At 37.8% G+C, this 23,538-nt stretch overlaps 1 protein-coding gene across 1 annotated transcript in view; it reads right to left on the reverse strand.

Moving 5' to 3' along the window:
* Positions 1–20,123, reverse strand: part of LOC139935078 (NFX1-type zinc finger-containing protein 1-like) — a 37,328-nt gene extending 17,205 nt beyond the window's left edge. The window contains exons 1-2 of the mRNA XM_071929535.1: positions 19,738–20,123; positions 17,132–17,662 (exon numbers count right to left, since the gene is read on the reverse strand). Coding sequence (XP_071785636.1) covers positions 17,132–17,658 — 527 coding nt within the window. The 5' untranslated portion in view covers positions 17,659–17,662; positions 19,738–20,123. The remainder of the gene's footprint in view (positions 1–17,131; positions 17,663–19,737) is intronic.
* Positions 20,124–23,538: the final 3,415 nt, after the last annotated feature.

Here is a 23,538-nt window from a genome sequence, read left to right on the forward strand (position 1 = left end):
ACAAACATTTAATAAGGAAACACAAATTTGAGCTTTCATTCATTGTAATTACTTGTTTTAACAGCCTCCTTCGCCAACGTTGCATTACCAAAAAACTTCACGCTGAACAGCCACATCCCAAATTTTAATAACATGAACAGCCACATCCCAAATTTTAATAACATCATGTCTTTGACCAGCAGCCGATTTTACAAAAATTTTACGCAACTGCGTAAGTCCACTTGTGCAACGTTTATGGAGCAACTTGCGCCATTAACGTTGCGCAAGTGGACTCACGCAGTTGCGTAAAGTTTCGTGAAATCGGCTGCAGGGAGGTAATATTTGCAAAAATGTCACTTTAATGAATCAACATCAAGTGCATGGGTTTTATATTCCATATACATGTACAAAATAACCAATAAATTTGTTAGGTGTTCGGCCACAAGCCGAACAACTATTGTTATTGTTCTGTTTTTTTTAGGTGTTCGGCCACCAGCCGAACAACTATTGTTATTGTTAGGTGTTCGGCCACCAGCCGAACAACTATTGTTATTGTTCTGTTTTTTTTTTTTTTTTTTTTTTTTTTTTTTTTTTTTTTTCTGCGTGTTCTTCTCCTCGAACGTTCTCGCGCGATTTTCGCAAAAACTAAAGCTTGTATGAACCTGAAACTTACCACATATATTGATCTTAATGAGTAGACGAAACAGCAACATTTTTGGAATGATGACGTCATTGATGACGTCATTACGTTCAAAAAAACGCTAAAAATTGGAGAGTTCATATCTTGAGAACTACAAATGCCACACACAAGATATTTGGTGCATATAAAAGGTCTTGTAATTAGCTACAAAAGTCGTGCACAACGTGACCTCATGTGACTTTTACTTCCGGTTGAAATCGGAAGTTCAAAATTTCAAAAGTTCATATCTCAAGAACTATATATCATATTCGCAAAATTTGAATATCAGTTTGAAGATCAGTTATCCTGCTCAAACTTTTGCACAAACATAATGCCAGTTGAATTTTGCCTTCTGGTCGTAAAAGCGCGCGTTTGTGTTGACCTCCATTCATTACGCGTAGAAACCAGATAGTATCGCCATTCATGTATGTGAATGCTACTATTGTATTGTGGGTGTGTGGGTGTGTGTGCGTGTAGTTCATGTAGGCCTACATTGTATCCATGCTCTACGACAAAACAGCACTGCGTGGCTGTGGGCATTACGGGTTGTGTATACACATGCAGACTCCGTTGAAGGCGCGCGTAATTCAAATTCCACTACGCTGGGATTCGCCTCATCTTTCTTCGTGCGATTTTGAACAAAATGTTAAACTACTATGAACTTGTTGAACAAAACTAACGCTTGTATGAACTTGAAACTTACCATGAACATAAACCTTAGTGTGCAGACGAAACCAAAACTTTTTTTGGAATGATGACATCATCGATGACGTCATTAAGTTAAATAAACGGTAAATAATTGAAAAATTCATATCTTGAGAACCACAAACGCTACGTACAAGATTCTTTCACTACATGAAACCTCTTGTAATGTTCTACAAATGTTGTACACAACGTGACCTCATTTGACCATTCACCCGAACACCCTGAGTTTGTACACAAACTCTCAATTTCTAGTTCTGTTTTTTTTTTTTTTTAGGTGTTCGGCCACCAGCCGAACAACTATTGTTATTGTTCTGTTTTTTAGGTGTTCGGCCACCAGCCGAACAACTATTGTTATTGTTCTGTTTTTTTTTTTTTTTTTTTTTTTTTAGGTGTTCGGCCACCAGCCGAACAACTATTGTTATTGTTCTGTTTTTTTTTTTTTTTTTTTTTTTTTTTTTTTTTTTTTTTTTTCTGCGTGTTCTTCTCCTCGAACGTTCTCGCGCGATTTTCGCAAAAACTAAAGCTTGTATGAACCTGAAACTTACCATATATATTGATCTTAATGAGTAGACGAAACAGCAACATTTTTGGAATGATGACGTCATTGATGACGTCATTACGTTCAAAAAATCGCTAAAAATTGGAGAGTTCATATCTTGAGAACTACAAATGCCACACACAAGATATTTGGTGCATATAAAAGGTCTTGTAATTAGCTACAAAAGTCGTGCACAACGTGACCTCATGTGACTTTTACTTCCGGTTGAAACAGGAAGTTCAAAATTTCAAAAGTTCATATCTCAAGAACTATATATCATATTCGCAAAATTTGAATATCAGTTTGAAGATCAGTTATCCTGCTCAAACTTTTGCACAAACATAATGCCAGTTGAATTTTGCCTTCTGGTCGTAAAAGCGCGCGTTTGTGTTGACCTCCATTCATTACGCGTAGAAACCAGATAGTATCGCCATTCATGTATGTGAATGCTACTATTGTATTGTGGGTGTGTGGGTGTGTGTGCGTGTAGTTCATGTAGGCCTACATTGTATCCATGCTCTATGACAAAACAGCACTGCGTGGCTGTGGGCATTACGGGTTGTGTATACACATGCAGACTCCGTTGAAGGCGCGCGTAATTCAAATTCCACTACGCTGGGATTCGCCTCATCTTTCTTCGTGCGATTTTGAACAAAATGTTAAACTACTATGAACTTGAAACTTATCATAAACATGAACCTTCATGAGTAGATGAACCCGCAACTTTTGTGGAATGATGACGTCATCGATGACGTCATTACGTTAAATAAACGGTAAACAATTGAAAAATTCATATCTTGAGAACCACAAACGCTACGTACAAGATTCTTTCACTACATGAAACCTCTTGTAATGTTCTACAAATGTTGTACACAACGTAACCTCATTTGACCATTCACCCGAACACCCTGAGTTTGTACACAAACTCTCAATTTCTAGTTTTTTTTTTTTTTCTGCGTGTTCTTCTCCTCGAACGTTCTCGCGCGATTTTCGCAAAAACTAAAGCTTGTATGAACCTGAAACTTACCATATTTATTGATCTTAATGAGTAGACGAAACAGCAACATTTTTGGAATGATGACGTCATTGATGACGTCATTACGTTCAAAAAAACGCTAAAAATTGGAGAGTTCATATCTTGAGAACTACAAATGCCACACACAAGATATTTGGTGCATATAAAAGGTCTTGTAATTAGCTACAAAAGTCGTGCACAACGTGACCTCATGTGACTTTTACTTCCGGTTGAAACAGGAAGTTCAAAATTTCAAAAGTTCATATCTCAAGAACTATATATCATATTTGCAAAATTTGAATATCAGTTTGAAGATCAGTTATCCTGCTCAAACTTTTGCACAAACATAATGCCAGTTGAATTTTGCCTTCTGGTCGTAAAAGCGCGCGTTTGTGTTGACCTCCATTCATTACGCGTAGAAACCAGATAGTATCGCCATTCATGTATGTGAATGCTACTATTGTATTGTGGGTGTGTGGGTGTGTGTGCGTGTAGTTCATGTAGGCCTACATTGTATCCATGCTCTACGACAAAACAGCACTGCGTGGCTGTGGGCATTACGGGTTGTGTATACACATGCAGACTCCGTTGAAGGCGCGCGTAATTCAAATTCCACTACGCTGGGATTCGCCTCATCTTTCTTCGTGCGATTTTGAACAAAATGTTAAACTACTATGAACTTGAAACTTATAAACATGAACCTTCATGAGTAGATGAACCCGCAACTTTTTTGGAATGATGACATCATCGATGACGTCATTACGTTAAATAAACGGTAAATAATTGAAAAATTCATATCTTGAGAACCACAAACGCTACGTACAAGATTCTTTCACTACATGAAACCTCTTGTAATGTTCTACAAATGTTGTACACAACGTGACCTCATTTGACCATTCACCCGAACACCCTGAGTTTGTACACAAACTCTCAATTTCTAGTTTTTTTTTTTTTTTTTTTTTTTAGGTGTTCGGCCACCAGCCGAACAACTATTGTTATTGTTCTGTTTTTTTTTTTTTTTTTTTTTAGGTGTTCGGCCACCAGCCGAACAACTATTGTTATTGTTCTGTTTTTTTTTTTTTTTTTTTTTTTTCTGCGTGTTCTTCTCCTCGAACGTTCTCGCGCGATTTTCGCAAAAACTAAAGCTTGTATGAACCTGAAACTTACCATATATATTGATCTTAATGAGTAGACGAAACAGCAACATTTTTGGAATGATGACGTCATTGATGACGTCATTACGTTCAAAAAAACGCTAAAAATTGGAGAGTTCATATCTTGAGAACTACAAATGCCACACACAAGATATTTGGTGCATATAAAAGGTCTTGTAATTAGCTACAAAAGTCGTGCACAACGTGACCTCATGTGACTTTTACTTCCGGTTGAAACCGGAAGTTCAAAATTTCAAAAGTTCATATCTCAAGAACTATATATCATTTTCGCAAAATTTGAATATCAGTTTGAAGATCAGTTATCCTGCTCAAACTTTTGCACAAACATAATGCCAGTTGAATTTTGCCTTCTGGTCGTAAAAGCGCGCGTTTGTGTTGACCTCCATTCATTACGCGTAGAAACCAGATAGTATCGCCATTCATGTATGTGAATGCTACTATTGTATTGTGGGTGTGTGGGTGTGTGTGCGTGTAGTTCATGTAGGCCTACATTGTATCCATGCTCTACGACAAAACAGCACTGCGTGGCTGTGGGCATTACGGGTTGTGTATACACATGCAGACTCCGTTGAAGGCGCGCGTAATTCAAATTCCACTACGCTGGGATTCGCCTCATCTTTCTTCGTGCGATTTTGAACAAAATGTTAAACTACTATGAACTTGAAACTTATCATAAACATGAACCTTCATGAGTAGATGAACCCGCAACTTTTTTGGAATGATGACGTCATCGATGACGTCATTACGTTAAATAAACGGTAAATAATTGAAAAATTCATATCTTGAGAACCACAAACGCTACGTACAAGATTCTTTCACTACATGAAACCTCTTGTAATGTTCTACAAATGTGTACACAACGTGACCTCATTTGACCATTCACCCGAACACCCTGAGTTTGTACACAAACTCTCAATTTCTAGTTTTTTTTTTTAGGTGTTCGGCCACCAGCCGAACAACTATTGTTATTGTTCTGTTTTTTTTAGGTGTTCGGCCACAAGCCGAACAACTATTGTTATTGTTCTGTTTTTTTTTTTTTTTTTAGGTGTTCGGCCACCAGCCGAACAACTATTGTTATTGTTCTGTTTTTTTTTTTTTTTTTTTTTTTTTTTTTTCTGCGTGTTCTTCTCCTCGAACGTTCTCGCGCGATTTTCGCAAAAACTAAAGCTTGTATGAACCTGAAACTTACCATATATATTGATCTTAATGAGTAGACGAAACAGCAACATTTTTGGAATGATGACGTCATTGATGACGTCATTACGTTCAAAAAAACGCTAAAAATTGGAGAGTTCATATCTTGAGAACTACAAATGCCACACACAAGATATTTGGTGCATATAAAAGGTCTTGTAATTAGCTACAAAAGTCGTGCACAACGTGACCTCATGTGACTTTTACTTCCGGTTGAAACAGGAAGTTCAAAATTTCAAAAGTTCATATCTCAAGAACTATATATCATATTCGCAAAATTTGAATATCAGTTTGAAGATCAGTTATCCTGTTCAAACTTTTGCACAAACATAATGCCAGTTGAATTTTGCCTTCTGGTCGTAAAAGCGCGCGTTTGTGTTGACCTCCATTCATTACGCGTAGAAACCAGATAGTATCGCCATTCATGTATGTGAATGCTACTATTGTATTGTGGGTGTGTGGGTGTGTGTGCGTGTAGTTCATGTAGGCCTACATTGTATCCATGCTCTACGACAAAACAGTACTGCGTGGCTGTGGGCATTACGGGTTGTGTATACACATGCAGACTCCGTTGAAGGCGCGCGTAATTCAAATTCCACTACGCTGGGATTCGCCTCATCTTTCTTCGTGCGATTTTGAACAAAATGTTAAACTACTATGAACTTGTTGAACAAAACTAACGCTTGTATGAACTTGAAACTTACCATGAACATAAACCTTAGTGTGCAGACGAAACCAAAACTTTTTTTGGAATGATGACATCATCGATGACGTCATTAAGTTAAATAAACGGTAAATAATTGAAAAATTCATATCTTGAGAACCACACACGCTACGTACAAGATTCTTTCACTACATGAAACCTCTTGTAATGTTCTACAAATGTTGTACACAACGTGACCTCATTTGACCATTCACCCGAACACCCTGAGTTTGTACACAAACTCTCAATTTCTAGTTTTTTCTTCGTGTTCTTCTCCTCGAACGTTCTCGCGCGATTTTCGCAAAAACTAAAGCTTGTATGAACCTGAAACTTACCATATATATTGATCTTAATGAGTAGACGAAACAGCAACATTTTTGGAATGATGACGTCATTGATGACGTCATTACGTTCAAAAAACCGCTAAAAATTGGAGAGTTCATATCTTGAGAACTACAAATGCCACACACAAGATATTTGGTGCATATAAAAGGTCTTGTAATTAGCTACAAAAGTCGTGCACAACGTGACCTCATGTGACTTTTACTTCCGGTTGAAACCGGAAGTACAAAATTTCAAAAGTTCATATCTCAAGAACTATATATCATATTCGCAAAATTTGAATATCAGTTTGAAGATCAGTTATCCTGCTCAAACTTTTGCACAAACATCATGCCAGTTGAATTTTGCCTTCTGGTCGTAAAAGCGCGCGTTTGTGTTGACCTCCATTCATTACGCGTAGAAACCAGATAGTATCGCCATTCATGTATGTGAATGCTACTATTGTATTGTGGGTGTGTGGGTGTGTGTGCGTGTAGTTCATGTAGGCCTACATTGTATCCATGCTCTACGACAATACAGCACTGCGTGGCTGTGGGCATTACGGGTTGTGTATACACATGCAGACTCCGTTGAAGGCGCGCGTAATTCAAATTCCACTACGCTGGGATTCGCCTCATCTTTCTTCGTGCGATTTTGAACAAAATGTTAAACTACTATGAACTTGAAACTTATCATAAACATCAACCTTCATGAGTAGATGAACCCGCAACTTTTTTGGAATGATGACGTCATTGATGACGTCATTACGTTAAATAAACGGTAAATAATTGAAAAATTCATATCTTGAGAACCACAAACGCTACGTACAAGATTCTTTCACTACATGAAACCTCTTGTAATGTTCTACAAATGTTGTACACAACGTGACCTCATTTGACCATTCACCCGAACACCCTGAGTTTGTACACAAACTCTCAATTTCTAGTTTTTTTTTTTTAGGTGTTCGGCCACAAGCCGAACAACTATTGTTATTGTTCTGTTTTTTAGGTGTTCGGCCACCAGCCGAACAACTATTGTTATTGTTCTGTTTTTTTTTTTTTTTTTTTTTTTTTTTTTCTGCGTGTTCTTCTCCTCGAACGTTCTCGCGCGATTTTCGCAAAAACTAAAGCTTGTATGAACCTGAAACTTACCATATATATTGATCTTAATGAGTAGACGAAACAGCAACATTTTTGGAATGATGACGTCATTGATGACGTCATTACGTTCAAAAAAACGCTAAAAATTGGAGAGTTCATATCTTGAGAACTACAAATGCCACACACAAGATATTTGGTGCATATAAAAGGTCTTGTAATTAGCTACAAAAGTCGTGCACAACGTGACCTCATGTGACTTTTACTTCCGGTTGAAACAGGAAGTTCAAAATTTCAAAAGTTCATATCTCAAGAACTATATATCATATTCGCAAAATTTGAATATCAGTTTGAAGATCAGTTATCCTGTTCAAACTTTTGCACAAACATAATGCCAGTTGAATTTTGCCTTCTGGTCGTAAAAGCGCGCGTTTGTGTTGACCTCCATTCATTACGCGTAGAAACCAGATAGTATCGCCATTCATGTATGTGAATGCTACTATTGTATTGTGGGTGTGTGGGTGTGTGTGCGTGTAGTTCATGTAGGCCTACATTGTATCCATGCTCTACGACAAAACAGTACTGCGTGGCTGTGGGCATTACGGGTTGTGTATACACATGCAGACTCCGTTGAAGGCGCGCGTAATTCAAATTCCACTACGCTGGGATTCGCCTCATCTTTCTTCGTGCGATTTTGAACAAAATGTTAAACTACTATGAACTTGTTGAACAAAACTAACGCTTGTATGAACTTGAAACTTACCATGAACATAAACCTTAGTGTGCAGACGAAACCAAAACTTTTTTTGGAATGATGACATCATCGATGACGTCATTAAGTTAAATAAACGGTAAATAATTGAAAAATTCATATCTTGAGAACCACACACGCTACGTACAAGATTCTTTCACTACATGAAACCTCTTGTAATGTTCTACAAATGTTGTACACAACGTGACCTCATTTGACCATTCACCCGAACACCCTGAGTTTGTACACAAACTCTCAATTTCTAGTTTTTTTTTTTTTTTTTCTTCGTGTTCTTCTCCTCGAACGTTCTCGCGCGATTTTCGCAAAAACTAAAGCTTGTATGAACCTGAAACTTACCATATATATTGATCTTAATGAGTAGACGAAACAGCAACATTTTTGGAATGATGACGTCATTGATGACGTCATTACGTTCAAAAAACCGCTAAAAATTGGAGAGTTCATATCTTGAGAACTACAAATGCCACACACAAGATATTTGGTGCATATAAAAGGTCTTGTAATTAGCTACAAAAGTCGTGCACAACGTGACCTCATGTGACTTTTACTTCCGGTTGAAACCGGAAGTACAAAATTTCAAAAGTTCATATCTCAAGAACTATATATCATATTCGCAAAATTTGAATATCAGTTTGAAGATCAGTTATCCTGCTCAAACTTTTGCACAAACATAATGCCAGTTGAATTTTGCCTTCTGGTCGTAAAAGCGCGCGTTTGTGTTGACCTCCATTCATTACGCGTAGAAACCAGATAGTATCGCCATTCATGTATGTGAATGCTACTATTGTATTGTGGGTGTGTGGGTGTGTGTGCGTGTAGTTCATGTAGGCCTACATTGTATCCATGCTCTACGACAATACAGCACTGCGTGGCTGTGGGCATTACGGGTTGTGTATACACATGCAGACTCCGTTGAAGGCGCGCGTAATTCAAATTCCACTACGCTGGGATTCGCCTCATCTTTCTTCGTGCGATTTTGAACAAAATGTTAAACTACTATGAACTTGTTGAACAAAACTAACGCTTGTATGAACTTGAAACTTACCATGAACATAAACCTTAGTGTGCAGACGAAACCAAAACTTTTTTTGGAATGATGACATCATCGATGACGTCATTAAGTTAAATAAACGGTAAATAATTGAAAAATTCATATCTTGAGAACCACAAACGCTACGTACAAGATTCTTTCACTACATGAAACCTCTTGTAATGTTCTACAAATGTTGTACACAACGTGACCTCATTTGACCATTCACCCGAACACCCTGAGTTTGTACACAAACTCTCAATTTCTAGTTTTCTTCGTGTTCTTCTCCTCGAACGTTCTCGCGCGATTTTCGCAAAAACTAAAGCTTGTATGAACCTGAAACTTACCATATATATTGATCTTAATGAGTAGACGAAACAGCAACATTTTTGGAATGATGACGTCATTGATGACGTCATTACGTTCAAAAAAACGCTAAAAATTGGAGAGTTCATATCTTGAGAACTACAAATGCCACACACAAGATATTTGGTGCATATAAAAGATCTTGTAATTAGCTACAAAAGTCGTGCACAACGTGACCTCATGTGACTTTTACTTCCGGTTGAAACCGGAAGTTCAAAATTTCAAAAGTTCATATCTCAAGAACTATATATCATATTCGCAAAATTTGAATATCAGTTTGAAGATCAGTTATCCTGCTCAAACTTTTGCACAAACATAATGCCAGTTGAAGTTTGCCTTCTGGTCGTAAAAGCGCGCGTTTGTGTTGACCTCCATTCATTACGCGTAGAAACCAGATAGTATCGCCATTCATGTATGTGAATGCTACTATTGTATTGTGGGTGTGTGGGTGTGTGTGCGTGTAGTTCATGTAGGCCTACATTGTATCCATGCTCTACGACAAAACAGCACTGCGTGGCTGTGGGCATTACGGGTTGTGTATACACATGCAGACTCCGTTGAAGGCGCGCGTAATTCAAATTCCACTACGCTGGGATTCGCCTCATCTTTCTTCGTGCGATTTTGAACAAAATGTTAAACTACTATGAACTTGTTGAACAAAACTAACGCTTGTATGAAGTTGAAACTTACCATGAACATAAACCTTAGTGTGCAGACGAAACCAAAACTTTTTTGGGAATGATGACATCATCGATGACGTCATTACGTTAAATAAACGGTAAATAATTGAAAAATTCATATCTTGAGAACCACAAACGCTACGTACAAGATTCTTTCACTACATGAAACCTCTTGTAATGTTCTACAAATGTTGTACACAATGTGACCTCATTTGACCATTCACCCGAACACCCTGAGTTTGTACACAAACTCTCAATTTCTAGTTTTTTTTTTTTTAGGTGTTCGGCCACCAGCCGAACAACTATTGTTATTGTTCTGTTTTTTTTTTTTTTTTTTTTTTTTTTTTTTTTTCTGCGTGTTCTTCTCCTCGAACGTTCTCGCGCGATTTTCGCAAAAACTAAAGCTTGTATGAACCTGAAACTTACCATATATATTGATCTTAATGAGTAGACGAAACAGCAACATTTTTGGAATGATGACGTCATTGATGACGTCATTACGTTCAAAAAAACGCTAAAAATTGGAGAGTTCATATCTTGAGAACTACAAATGCCACACACAAGATATTTGGTGCATATAAAAGGTCTTGTAATTAGCTACAAAAGTCGTGCACAACGTGACCTCATGTGACTTTTACTTCCGGTTGAAACAGGAAGTTCAAAATTTCAAAAGTTCATATCTCAAGAACTATATATCATATTCGCAAAATTTGAATATCAGTTTGAAGATCAGTTATCCTGCTCAAACTTTTGCACAAACATAATGCCAGTTGAATTTTGCCTTCTGGTCGTAAAAGCGCGCGTTTGTGTTGACCTCCATTCATTACGCGTAGAAACCAGATAGTATCGCCATTCATGTATGTGAATGCTACTATTGTATTGTGGGTGTGTGGGTGTGTGTGCGTGTAGTTCATGTATGCCTACATTGTATCCATGCTCTACGACAAAACAGCACTGCGTGGCTGTGGGCATTACGGGTTGTGTATACACATGCAGACTCCGTTGAAGGCGCGCGTAATTCAAATTCCACTACGCTGGGATTCGCCTCATCTTTCTTCGTGCGATTTTGAACAAAATGTTAAACTACTATGAACTTGTTGAACAAAACTAACGCTTGTATGAACTTGAAACTTACCAAGAACATAAACCTTAGTGTGCAGACGAAACCAAAACTTTTTTTGGAATGATGACATCATCGATGACGTCATTAAGTTAAATAAACGGTAAATAATTGAAAAATTCATATCTTGAGAACCACAAACGCTACGAACAAGATTCTTTCACTACATGAAACCTCTTGTAATGTTCTACAAATGTTGTACACAACGTGACCTCATTTGACCATTCACCCGAACACCCTGAGTTTGTACACAAACTCTCAATTTCTAGTTTTTTCTGCGTGTTCTTCTCCTCGAACGTTCTCGCGCGATTTTCGCAAAAACTAAAGCTTGTATGAACCTGAAACTTACCATATATATTGATCTTAATGAGTAGACGAAACAGCAACATTTTTGGAATGATGACGTCATTGATGACGTCATTACGTTCAAAAAAACGCTAAAAATTGGAGAGTTCATATCTTGAGAACTACAAATGCCACACACAAGATATTTGGTGCATATAAAAGGTCTTGTAATTAGCTACAAAAGTCGTGCACAACGTGACCTCATGTGACTTTTACTTCCGGTTGAAACAGGAAGTTCAAAATTTCAAAAGTTCATATCTCAAGAACTATATATCATATTCGCAAAATTTGAATATCAGTTTGAAGATCAGTTATCCTGCTCAAACTTTTGCACAAACATAATGCCAGTTGAATTTTGCCTTCTGGTCGTAAAAGCGCGCGTTTGTGTTGACCTCCATTCATTACGCGTAGAAACCAGATAGTATCGCCATTCATGTATGTGAATGCTACTATTGTATTGTGGGTGTGTGGGTGTGTGTGCGTGTAGTTCATGTAGGCCTACATTGTATCCATGCTCTACGACAAAACAGCACTGCGTGGCTGTGGGCATTACGGGTTGTGTATACACATGCAGACTCCGTTGAAGGCGCGCGTAATTCAAATTCCACTACGCTGGGATTCGCCTCATCTTTCTTCGTGCGATTTTGAACAAAATGTTAAACTACCATGAACTTGTTGAACAAAACTAACGCTTGTATGAACTTGAAACTTACCATGAACATAAACCTTAGTGTGCAGACGAAACCAAAACTTTTTTTGGAATGATGACATCATTGATGACGTCATTAAGTTAAATAAACGGTAAATAATTGAAAAATTCATATCTTGAGAACCACAAACGCTACGTACAAGATTCTTTCACTACATGAAACCTCTTGTAATGTTCTACAAATGTTGTACACAACGTGACCTCATTTGACCATTCACCCGAACACCCTGAGTTTGTACACAAACTCTCAATTTCTAGTTTTTTTTTTTTTTTTTTTTTTTTCTGCGTGTTCTTCTCCTCGAACGTTCTCGCGCGATTTTCGCAAAAACTAAAGCTTGTATGAACCTGAAACTTACCATATATATTGATCTTAATGAGTAGACGAAACAGCAACATTTTTGGAATGATGACGTCATTGATGACGTCATTACGTTCAAAAAAACGCTAAAAATTGGAGAGTTCATATCTTGAGAACTACAAATGCCACACACAAGATATTTGGTGCATATAAAAGGTCTTGTAATTAGCTACAAAAGTCGTGCACAACGTGACCTCATGTGACTTTTACTTCCGGTTGAAACAGGAAGTTCAAAATTTCAAAAGTTCATATCTCAAGAACTATATATCATATTTGCAAAATTTGAATATCAGTTTGAAGATCAGTTATCCTGCTCAAACTTTTGCACAAACATAATGCCAGTTGAATGTTGCCTTCTGGTCGTAAAAGCGCGCGTTTGTGTTGACCTCCATTCATTACGCGTAGAAACCAGATAGTATCGCCATTCATGTATGTGAATGCTACTATTGTATTGTGGGTGTGTGGGTGTGTGGGTGTGTGTGCGTGTAGTTCATGTAGGCCTACATTGTATCCATGCTCTACGACAAAACAGCACTGCGTGGCTGTGGGCATTACGGGTTGTGTATACACATGCAGACTCCGTTGAAGGCGCGCGTAATTCAAATTCCACTACGCTGGGATTCGCCTCATCTTTCTTCGTGCGATTTTGAACAAAATGTTAAACTACTATGAACTTGAAACTTATCATAAACATGAACCTTCATGAGTAGATGAACCCGCAACTTTTTTGGAATGATGACGTCATTGATGACGTCATTACGTTAAATAAACGGTAAATAATTGAAAAATTCATATCTTGAGAACCACAAACGCTACGTACAAGATTCTTTCACTACATGAAACCTCTTGTAACGTGACCTCATTTGACCATTCACCCGAACACCCTGAGTTTGTACACAAACTCTCAATTTCTAGTTTTTTTTTTTTTTCTGCGTGTTCTTCTCCTCGAACGTTCTCGCGCGATTTTCGCAAAAACTAAAGCTTGTATGAACCTGAAACTTACCATATATATTGATCTTAATGAGTAGACGGAACAGCAACATTTTTGGAATGATGACGTCATTGATGACGTCATTACGTTCAAAAAAACGCTAAAAATTGGAGAGTTCATATCTTGAGAACTACAAATGCCACACACAAGATATTTGATGCATATAAAAGGTCTTGTAATTAGCTACAAAAGTCGTGCACAACGTGACCTCATGTGACTTTTACTTCCGGTTGAAACCGGAAGTTCAAAATTTCAAAAGTTCATATCTCAAGAACTATATATCATATTTGCAAAATTTGAATATCAGTTTGAAGATCAGTTATCCTGCTCAAACTTTTACACAAACATAATGCCAGTTGAATTTTGCCTTCTGGTCGTAAAAGCGCGCGTTTGTGTTGACCTCCATTCATTACGCGTAGAAACCAGATAGTATCGCCATTCATGTATGTGAATGCTACTATTGTATTGTGGGTGTGTGGGTGTGTGTGCGTGTAGTTCATGTAGGCCTACATTGTATCCATGCTCTACGACAAAACAGCACTGCGTGGCTGTGGGCATTACGGGTTGTGTATACACATGCAGACTCCGTTGAAGGCGCGCGTAATTCAAATTCCACTGCGCTGGGATTCGCCTCATCTTTCTTCGTGCGATTTTGAACAAAATGTTAAACTACTATGAACTTGAAACTTATCATAAACATGAACCTTCATGAGTAGATGAACCCGCAACTTTTTTGGAATGATGACGTCATTAATGACGTCATTATACTCAGAAACACGTTAAACACTAGAAAATTCATATCTTGAGAACCTCAAATGCTACATACAAGATTCTTTCACTACATGAAACCTCTTGTAATGTTCTTCAAATGTTGTACACAACGTGACCTCATTTGACCATTCACCCGAACACCCTGAGTTTGTACACAAACTCTCAATTTCTAGTTTTTTTTTTTCTGCGTGTTCTTCTCCTCGAACGTTCTCGCGCGATTTTCGCAAAAACTAAAGCTTGTATGAACCTGAAACTTACCATATATATTGATCTTAATGAGTAGACGAAACAGCAACATTTTTGGAATGATGACGTCATTGATGACGTCATTACGTTCAAAAAAACGCTAAAAATTGGAGAGTTCATATCTTGAGAACTACAAATGCCACACACAAGATATTTGGTGCATATAAAAGGTCTTGTAATTAGCTACAAAAGTCGTGCACAACGTGACCTCATGTGACTTTTACTTCCGGTTGAAACCGGAAGTTCAAAATTTCAAAAGTTCATATCTCAAGAACTATATATCATATTCGCAAAATTTGAATATCAGTTTGAAGATCAGTTATCCTGCTCAAACTTTTGCACAAACATAATGCCAGTTGAATTTTGCCTTCTGGTCGTAAAAGCGCGCGTTTGTGTTGACCTCCATTCATTACGCGTAGAAACCAGATAGTATCGCCATTCATGTATGTGAATGCTACTATTGTATTGTGGGTGTGTGGGTGTGTGTGCGTGTAGTTCATGTAGGCCTACTTTGTATCCATGCTCTACGACAAAACAGCACTGCGTGGCTGTGGGCATTACGGGTTGTGTATACACATGCAGACTCCGTTGAAGGCGCGCGTAATTCAAATTCCACTACGCTGGGATTCGCCTCATCTTTCTTCGTGCGATTTTGAACAAAATGTTAAACTACTATGAACTTGAAACTTATCATAAACATGAACCTTCATGAGTAGATGAACCCGCAACTTTTTTGGAATGATGACGTCATTGATGACGTCATTACGTTAAATAAACGGTAAAAAATTGAAAAATTCATATCTTGAGAACCACAAACGCTACGTACAAGATTCTTTCACTACATGAAACCTCTTGTAATGTTCTACAAATGTTGTACACAACGTGACCTCATTTGACCATTCACCCGAACACCCTGAGTTTGTACACAAACTCTCAATTTCTAGTTTTTTGTTAATTGTTTCAAAATTGTTTGTGTTTATATTTAAAAAGATCTTGAGGCACCTTGTTGTGGACCACTATTAGAGTTGGCACGACATCACAGGAATGACATGTACACCAGGGGAGCATGATGTACACAACAAATGACTTTGCCACCCAGCCAGCCTTCACAGACAACATGTGTTGTGTCAGAATGGTACTGGAAATAGAGTAACACTACCTAGTTACTGTGTTTGTACAATCAGGGATATATTTCCAGATACAGTTTCAACTTTCATGTACACATGATTTATGCAAAACAGGTTTAACAAATGGCAATATTTCCTGTTGTCAACAAGTAGATTCTTATTCCTAAATCAACACATGATGTCAATATATTTTTTTTTTTTTTGGGGGGGGGGCACATTACTTATGTCAACAAATCATTGAATGTGATGTGAGTAGAGTTAATGTTTTCATCACAACGACATATGATTAAGTTTAATTTGAAGTACATGGCCAATTGTTTATACAAACATCATAGTTATTGTATTATTTATTTGAGATTTTGATATTTTGTAACAAAAAACACACTAGGACAACAAAATGCAAAAACAATCTGTATTCGAATACATTTATCTGAAATATCTTTATTCTGTATTCATAAAGAGAAATAGATCACAGATGCAACAAGTTTGATAAACACGGTGCCATTTCAACCCTTGCGGTGTAAGTTTAATGTATATCTGTGGACATTGTGTTTTGTGTTACAAAAAGTACCCAGACCCTTTAAAGTGGTTATTTACTGTGATTTCCTTATGACTCTAATGACCCACTGAGCTTAAAGGAACACGTTGCCTTGGATCGGTCGAGTTGGTCTTTGAATAGAGTTTGTAACCGTTTGTTACAAAATACATATGATTAGAAAGATATTTTAAAAGTAGAATATAATGATCCACACAAGTATCACTCGAAATTGCGTGGTTTTCCTTCGCGACGTAAAAGGAAAACCGTGCAACGTCGAGGCATGTTTGTATGAATCATTATATTTTACTTTTACACTATCTATCTAACCACTTGCATTTCATATTAAACGGTTACAAACGCTTTTCAAAGACTAACTCGACCGATCCAAGGCAACGTGTTCCTTTAAAAAGGAGTAATTTCTCACTAAAATATATTCGAATTTAATAAGAGCCCTCAGCCGAATTCAAAGCATCTGAAAGGACACAATAACAAGAATGTTTTTTCTTTCATTATTCTCTCGCAACTTCGTCGACCAATATTGAGACAACATTTTAACAGGTTTGTTGTTTTATGTATATGTTGAGATACACACAAAGTTAAAAGACTAGTCTTTGACAATTACCAAAGGTGTCCAGTGCCTTTAGCATCGAGTGAAATCCTAGAGTGACTTACCCATGGTAGCTCGCTCTATCTGTCCGCCTAAAGCCGCCGTCCCGCGACCCCTTAGATCTGCCTCGCTGCGATTTTTCACTTTCCGGCCCCGCACTATCAGCCGTACATCCTGTCAGATTCGAGGATCTTTCGTGGGTTTTAAAACCACTTTTCAGTTTTTCTCCCCTCCTCCAAGAATGTCTACCCTCTTTGGGTCGAGCACCTCCAGGGTGACTAACACTTGCACCCCTGTCGATGTTGGTACTTCTACTTGAGGAGTCAGTTGGGGTTACATGTGTCTGTCGAGTCGAAGAGTTCATTTCAGACCGACCACCAAAAGCACCGTGTGATCTTCCATTTGCTCTTCGTGCAGTCCCTCCCCCCCTGGAAGACGTTCGTACAGTCCCTCGCCCACTGGCAGACGTTCGTGCAGCCCCTCGCCCCCTGGAAGACGTCTGTCTGACTTCGTGGCTTTGCGAAGCTCGATGGAGGTTATTGGAACCAGCCTGTTTCTCGTGACCACTTCGATCATCCGCATCAACCTCCATTATTCTGAAGAAAACAAAAATTCATATAAATGTAGTGATCCGCCAATTCCCCCCTTATTGTTTGACTTGTATAAAGTTTACTTTTGGGGATGTCACATGACATTCACCCTCTTTTTCTATAGCTTAGACTTGGAAGAGTAACTAATTTATTTGGTCTGTGATTCTCTCTATTTTTATAGGGAGCATGGCTCTGGCCATGCTCCAAAAACCTATTTATATGGGATCAATAGAGTTGTAGAGATATTTGTGAGTATTATTTTGTGTTTTTACCCTCATTAATGCTCAAATTATTGTGATTTTGTAGCTCTCTATTTGGATCGTTTTATTTGTAAAACCATGTGTGTATGCCAGGCAGCACTGTCACACACGTGCGTCCATCAGCCTCTGTGTGTGCTGACCTTTTGGCGAACTTCGTGCACTGCATTATAGGCTACATGTAGTGTATACTGAAGTGTTATAACTTTTTGTATGTTTTTCTATGGGTTGGAAGTATAACAACCTGTATAGAAGAGATTTTCATATCAACGTCATTGGCTTACTGACTGTATTATTATTGACATGTATTTTGGCGAATGCTCGTCCTTTATTAAGTAGAGGACCGTCTCTCACCTTCCCGTCTCTCTCTCTTTACATAAACATCAATTCAAATTCAAGCACACCTAAAATCCATTTAAGTTTCACCGTTTCATCTGTCACTGTAAAACTAACCCGTTGCATCGGGGATAAAGAATATTAGTTTTGTTGTTAAAATAATATCAACAAAACCGGGTCTGTACATTCCGAAGAGGAATTTGTTGTCAGTCAAAATGACACAACGAGCTGGAAATGTGACGCCAATGGATGTTTTTTTTTCTACTTTGACAAGGACGTACACAAAAATCAGCGTTTTACTGCATTTTAAAGGCAGTGGACACTATTGGTATTACTCAAGCCTATTAGTAACACCTTACTTGGTAACGAGTAATGGGGAGCGTTTGATAGTATAAATTATTGTGAGAAACGGCTCCCTCTGAAGTAACGCATAATTTTTCGAGGATATTTTTCTTCTTCCACGAATTTGATTTCGAGACCTCAGAATTAGATTTTGAGGCCTCGAAATCAAGCATATGAAAGCACGCAACTTCGTGCGACGAGGTTTTTTTTCTTCTCTTCATTATTATCTCGCAATTTCGACAACCAATTGAGTTCAAATTTTCACAGGTTTGTTATTTTATGCATAGTTGAGATACACCAAGTGAGAAGACTAGTCTTTGACACATACCAATAGTGTCCAGTGTCATTAACGTGAGACGTATTTTATAGTTACTTGCATTTCTTCATCGTTGTATACTGACCCTTTCTACTGGAAAATCAAGTGTTAAAAAAAACCGGATTTCCTTGACCTGAGAGCGCCGCATCAAAAGAAAGGAAACGGTGCTGAAAAAAACCCTGCTCTTATCATAACATTAATTCAGCTTCTGAAGTATGACATCGGGAGTAATTCACCACCTGTTATTAATGTGTTCCCACGTCAAAGCCCATCGATTGCTTGAAGGCACTGGACACCTTTTTGGATACACCAGTATTTTCACTTGGTGTATCCCAACATGTGCACACTTATAACCAATCTGTAAAAATGAAAACTCAGTTGGTCATCGAAGTTGCAAGTGAATAGTAAAAAACAAAACAAAAAATTGTTGCACGAAGTATGATTTCAGACGCATCATAAAAGGCTTCAGGCCTGGAGTCTTCTTTAGGTGAGAAGTTACATCTTTCTCAGAAACTACGTTACTTCAGAGGGAGCCGTCTCACAGTGTTTTCTACCATCAACAGCCCTTCATTGTTCGTTACCAAGTAATTTTGTATGCTCACAATTATTTTGAGTAATTTATACCAATAGTGTGTCCAGTGCCTTTAACGCAATGCCAAACTGTAGTCGTGACACTCGTTGGTGTATTATGTAGGCCTAGGCCTATGTATTGTGAGTTCATCATTTTGATACTGAATATAACTTTTGAAAACACAATTTGCAGTTGCGCCGTAAGACAATTAAACAGTAAATTAATCAGACTTTAAAACTATGTTCCAACTGGCACTTACCCCTCGTTTATCACGTAACGTCAGATGTTCGGGCAATGTGTTAGATGGATGCAATAGGGCCGTTCACTCCCCCAACAAACGTCCATACACCCACGTTTGATCATAAATACAGCAACGGCACAGCGCCCCAGTAATGAATAGTTTAAAAATAACAAAGTTTACAACGCTTCGCAACACCCCTCAAAATGGAGAGGGGAAACTGCGTAGGGTAAACATGTCTTCATACACTGTTACGTTCGAAACATACTTCCATCCCTCTTTTGAATTCCTCACCACAATTTACGATTATAAGGCATAAAATATTGACGTTCTAAAAATGTACTATAACTTGTAAGCTTTCTCAATTCTGGGATTTCCCGATGAGAGGTAACATCGATCACGCCATTGAAAATTGCCAGACTGCCAGATACGAAAACTCAAAGGTTTCCTTTTGTAGCCGTTGTATTCGTGTCAGATAATAATCAGACATTGCTATTAGATGTCACATCGTCTATACGCTCAGATAAAAGCGAACTTATTGTAGTCCGAACGAAGATAAAGTTTACTTTGTAATGGGTTGTAAAGTAGTTGTCACCATGTCAATTGTTTGTTTGACCTTTGGTCAAATAACGTTAGTATTTTTTTTTTACGAGTTCCCCCTTAGAAAAGTTGATGTGACGTGTGTAGACTTGATAATTTTAAATACATTTTTTATTTTAAATTAACCGTCTTGCTGGCGGCCATCTTTGATGCTGTGTTTTCAACCCGATTAAACTAATGGATTTTTTTTTCAGGCAAAAGATTTGTATAGAATCTTCAAAAATGCTTCATTACTCTACTGAAAAGTCATGGCGGTAATAAAACAAGTTTCTTCAATGGAAAAAACAATAAATCCCCCCCCCCCAAAAAAAAAAAAAAATATGTGTTTAAATACAGTGACAATAATTGGTAAACCAACGGGTAAAGCGCCCCAGTAATGAATAGTTTAAAAATAACAAAGTTTACAACGCTTCGCAACACCCCTCAAAATGGAGAGGGGAAACTGCGTAGGGTAAACATGTCTTCATACACTGTTACGTTCGAAACATACTTCCATCCCTCTTTTGAATTCCTCACCACAATTTACGATTATAAGGCATAAAATATTGACGTTCTAAAAATGTACTATAACTTGTAAGCTTTCTCAATTCTGGGATTTCCCGATGAGAGGTAACATCGATCACGCCATTGAAAATTGCCAGACTGCCAGATACGAAAACTCAAAGGTTTCCTTTTGTAGCCGTTGTATTCGTGTCAGATAATAATCAGACATTGCTATTAGATGTTTAAGTGCAGCCCAGCGCACAGGCTGCCCAGAACACGTTGCCAACCAATAAATTATTTATACATCTTCCTGTCAATAATAGGCTAGACACCTTTTACATTGACCGCCATCTTTGATGAAACGTGCACGTAGTGAAGGGCTCCCTTTGTCTGAGATTATGTACACTAACGCGTGCATGTTTCCATTGTTTCTTTATCAGACATGGCGTCCAATGACGTCATTTGCATTCCATCCACACAAACGTCGGTGGGTTGATGTTTTGTAGGCGTTTTATTACACTCTGTGGTTGAACTGACTTCCTTTGGGGTTTCAAAACGGAAGACTCGCGGGGCTTAAAGACGGTGGACACTTTTGGTAATTGTCAAAGGCCCGGCTTCTCACTAAGGCGTATCCCAACATATGCATAAAAAAAACAAGCCTGTGAAAATTTGAGCTCAATTGGTTGCGAGATAATAATGAAAGAAAAAACACCTTGTCTTTTGGTCTTACGAAGGTGTGTGCTTTCAGATGCTTGATTTCGAGACCTCGAATTCTGAGTGTGTGGTCTCGAAATCAATTTCGCGGAAAACTACTTCTTTCTCGAAAACTACGTCACTTCAGAGGGAGCCGTTTCTCGCGATGTTTTATACTTTCAACCTCTCCTCATTACTCGTAACTTAATGAAGTTTTGTGCTAATAATTAGTTTTAGTAATTACCAATAGTGTCCACTGCCTTTAATATTCAAAGCTCATAAACGTTGTTTTGAAAAATATTCATAAATCGTTCGTTTTGAGTTAGAGAGTTACACGGCAAAATTGATAAGCCAAAAGAATGGCCCTTGTAGGCCTAACGAACAAGAAAAAATCATGTTTCGTTTTTTTAAAACAGCGAAAGAAAAACACTACCTTTAAATTGTTTTAAAAATGTTTAAGCAATATTTGTTGTGTGGTTATGAATTTAATTGGTGGCTGACCTCTGTGGCAGTCCATTAACAGCGACCAACCACCACTCCGGTCATTACCAGGCATGAGGCCGGATCTCACATTGTATGTCCTATATTCAATCATTACGGACCGTTGAAATGTTTGTATGTTTTTGGTTGTTGTCTACTCCCATAGTCCCCCTAAACCCAGGATTCATAGAGATTTATTACCAAACAATGAGTTTATAATTTGAAAATGATCAACATGCTTTTTTATTATTCAATTAAATTCAACTAAACACGTTTATTTCGATACGCAGTAGACAAGTTTCGCGACTTTCGGATTAAAGGCTAACACAGAAAATTCCTCATGTGTAATGATTGTTACTGAGTTTATCATTGTTCAAGAAAGTTTGCAGAGTGCTTAATAAGCTTTTTGTAAAGTATATAGCCCTCCAGGGTCAAGTTTGTGCACTTTTAGTCGCAGAGATAGTCTATCGTCATTTAAATGTATTTTTCTGAATTTTACGAACGATAGCGATCACATTAACATCGCTCAAAATTGAGTGAACACATATTCAAAATGTACCATTTCAAACAAGTACATTGCACAGGTTTTGTTAGCCTAAAGGTTAAATGAACACGTTGCCTTGGATCGGTCGAATTGGTCTTTGAAAAGCGTTTGTAACCGTTTTTTATAAAATGCATATGGGTAGAAAGATGTTGTAAAAGTAGAATACAATGATCCACACAAACATGCCTCGAAATTGCGTGGTTTACCTTTTACCTCGTCGACTAACACGTCGGCCATTTATGGGGGTCAAAATTTTGACTCCCATAAATTAATGGCCGACCATGTTAGTTCGCACAGTAGAAGGAAAACCACGCAATTTCGAGGCAAACTTGTGTGGATCATTCTATTCTACATTTAAAACATCTTTCCAACCATATGCATTTTATAAAAAACGGTTACAAACGCTTTTGTTTTGACCAACTCGTCCGATCCAAGGCAACGTGTTCCTTTAAGTTGTGAAGTGATTTTTAGCCAACAGCGGTTTCCTAGACAGGATGGGACAAAAAGCCGTTGGTCCCATGTGTTGTGTAAACGCATGTAAAAGAAAACAAAACAAAAAAAAACAGTGCACATATCGAAAAGAGAAGGGGGTCGCTCCGGTGTTCCTGGCTGGATATTGCGCAAAAAGGCGCGTTATAAATACGGTTATTATTATTATTTAATTATTATTAATATTACCAGGCAGTAAAGACCGGATCTCACATTGTATGTCCTATATTCAATCATTACGGACCGCTTAAATGTTTATTTCGTTTTGGTTGTTGTCTACTCACATAAACCCATGATTCAAAGTGATTTATTACCAAACAAGAAGCCGTGATTTTAAATTGAACTGTTAATGTGCTTTTATTCAATCATTCATTACATCTACACATTTTATTCCGTAAACACATTAGAGAAAGTTAAGCGACTTTTTGATTAAATGCCAACAAAGCCAGGTGCTAGCATTATTAACATTTTGTTGTTTTTTAAAAGCTTTTTCAACCCGAGTGGCCCACCAAAAGACAATACATCTCACTTGC

This window comes from Asterias amurensis, chromosome 3 (assembly GCF_032118995.1).
Source record: "Asterias amurensis chromosome 3, ASM3211899v1".
NCBI classification, from domain to species: domain Eukaryota; kingdom Metazoa; phylum Echinodermata; class Asteroidea; order Forcipulatida; family Asteriidae; genus Asterias; species Asterias amurensis.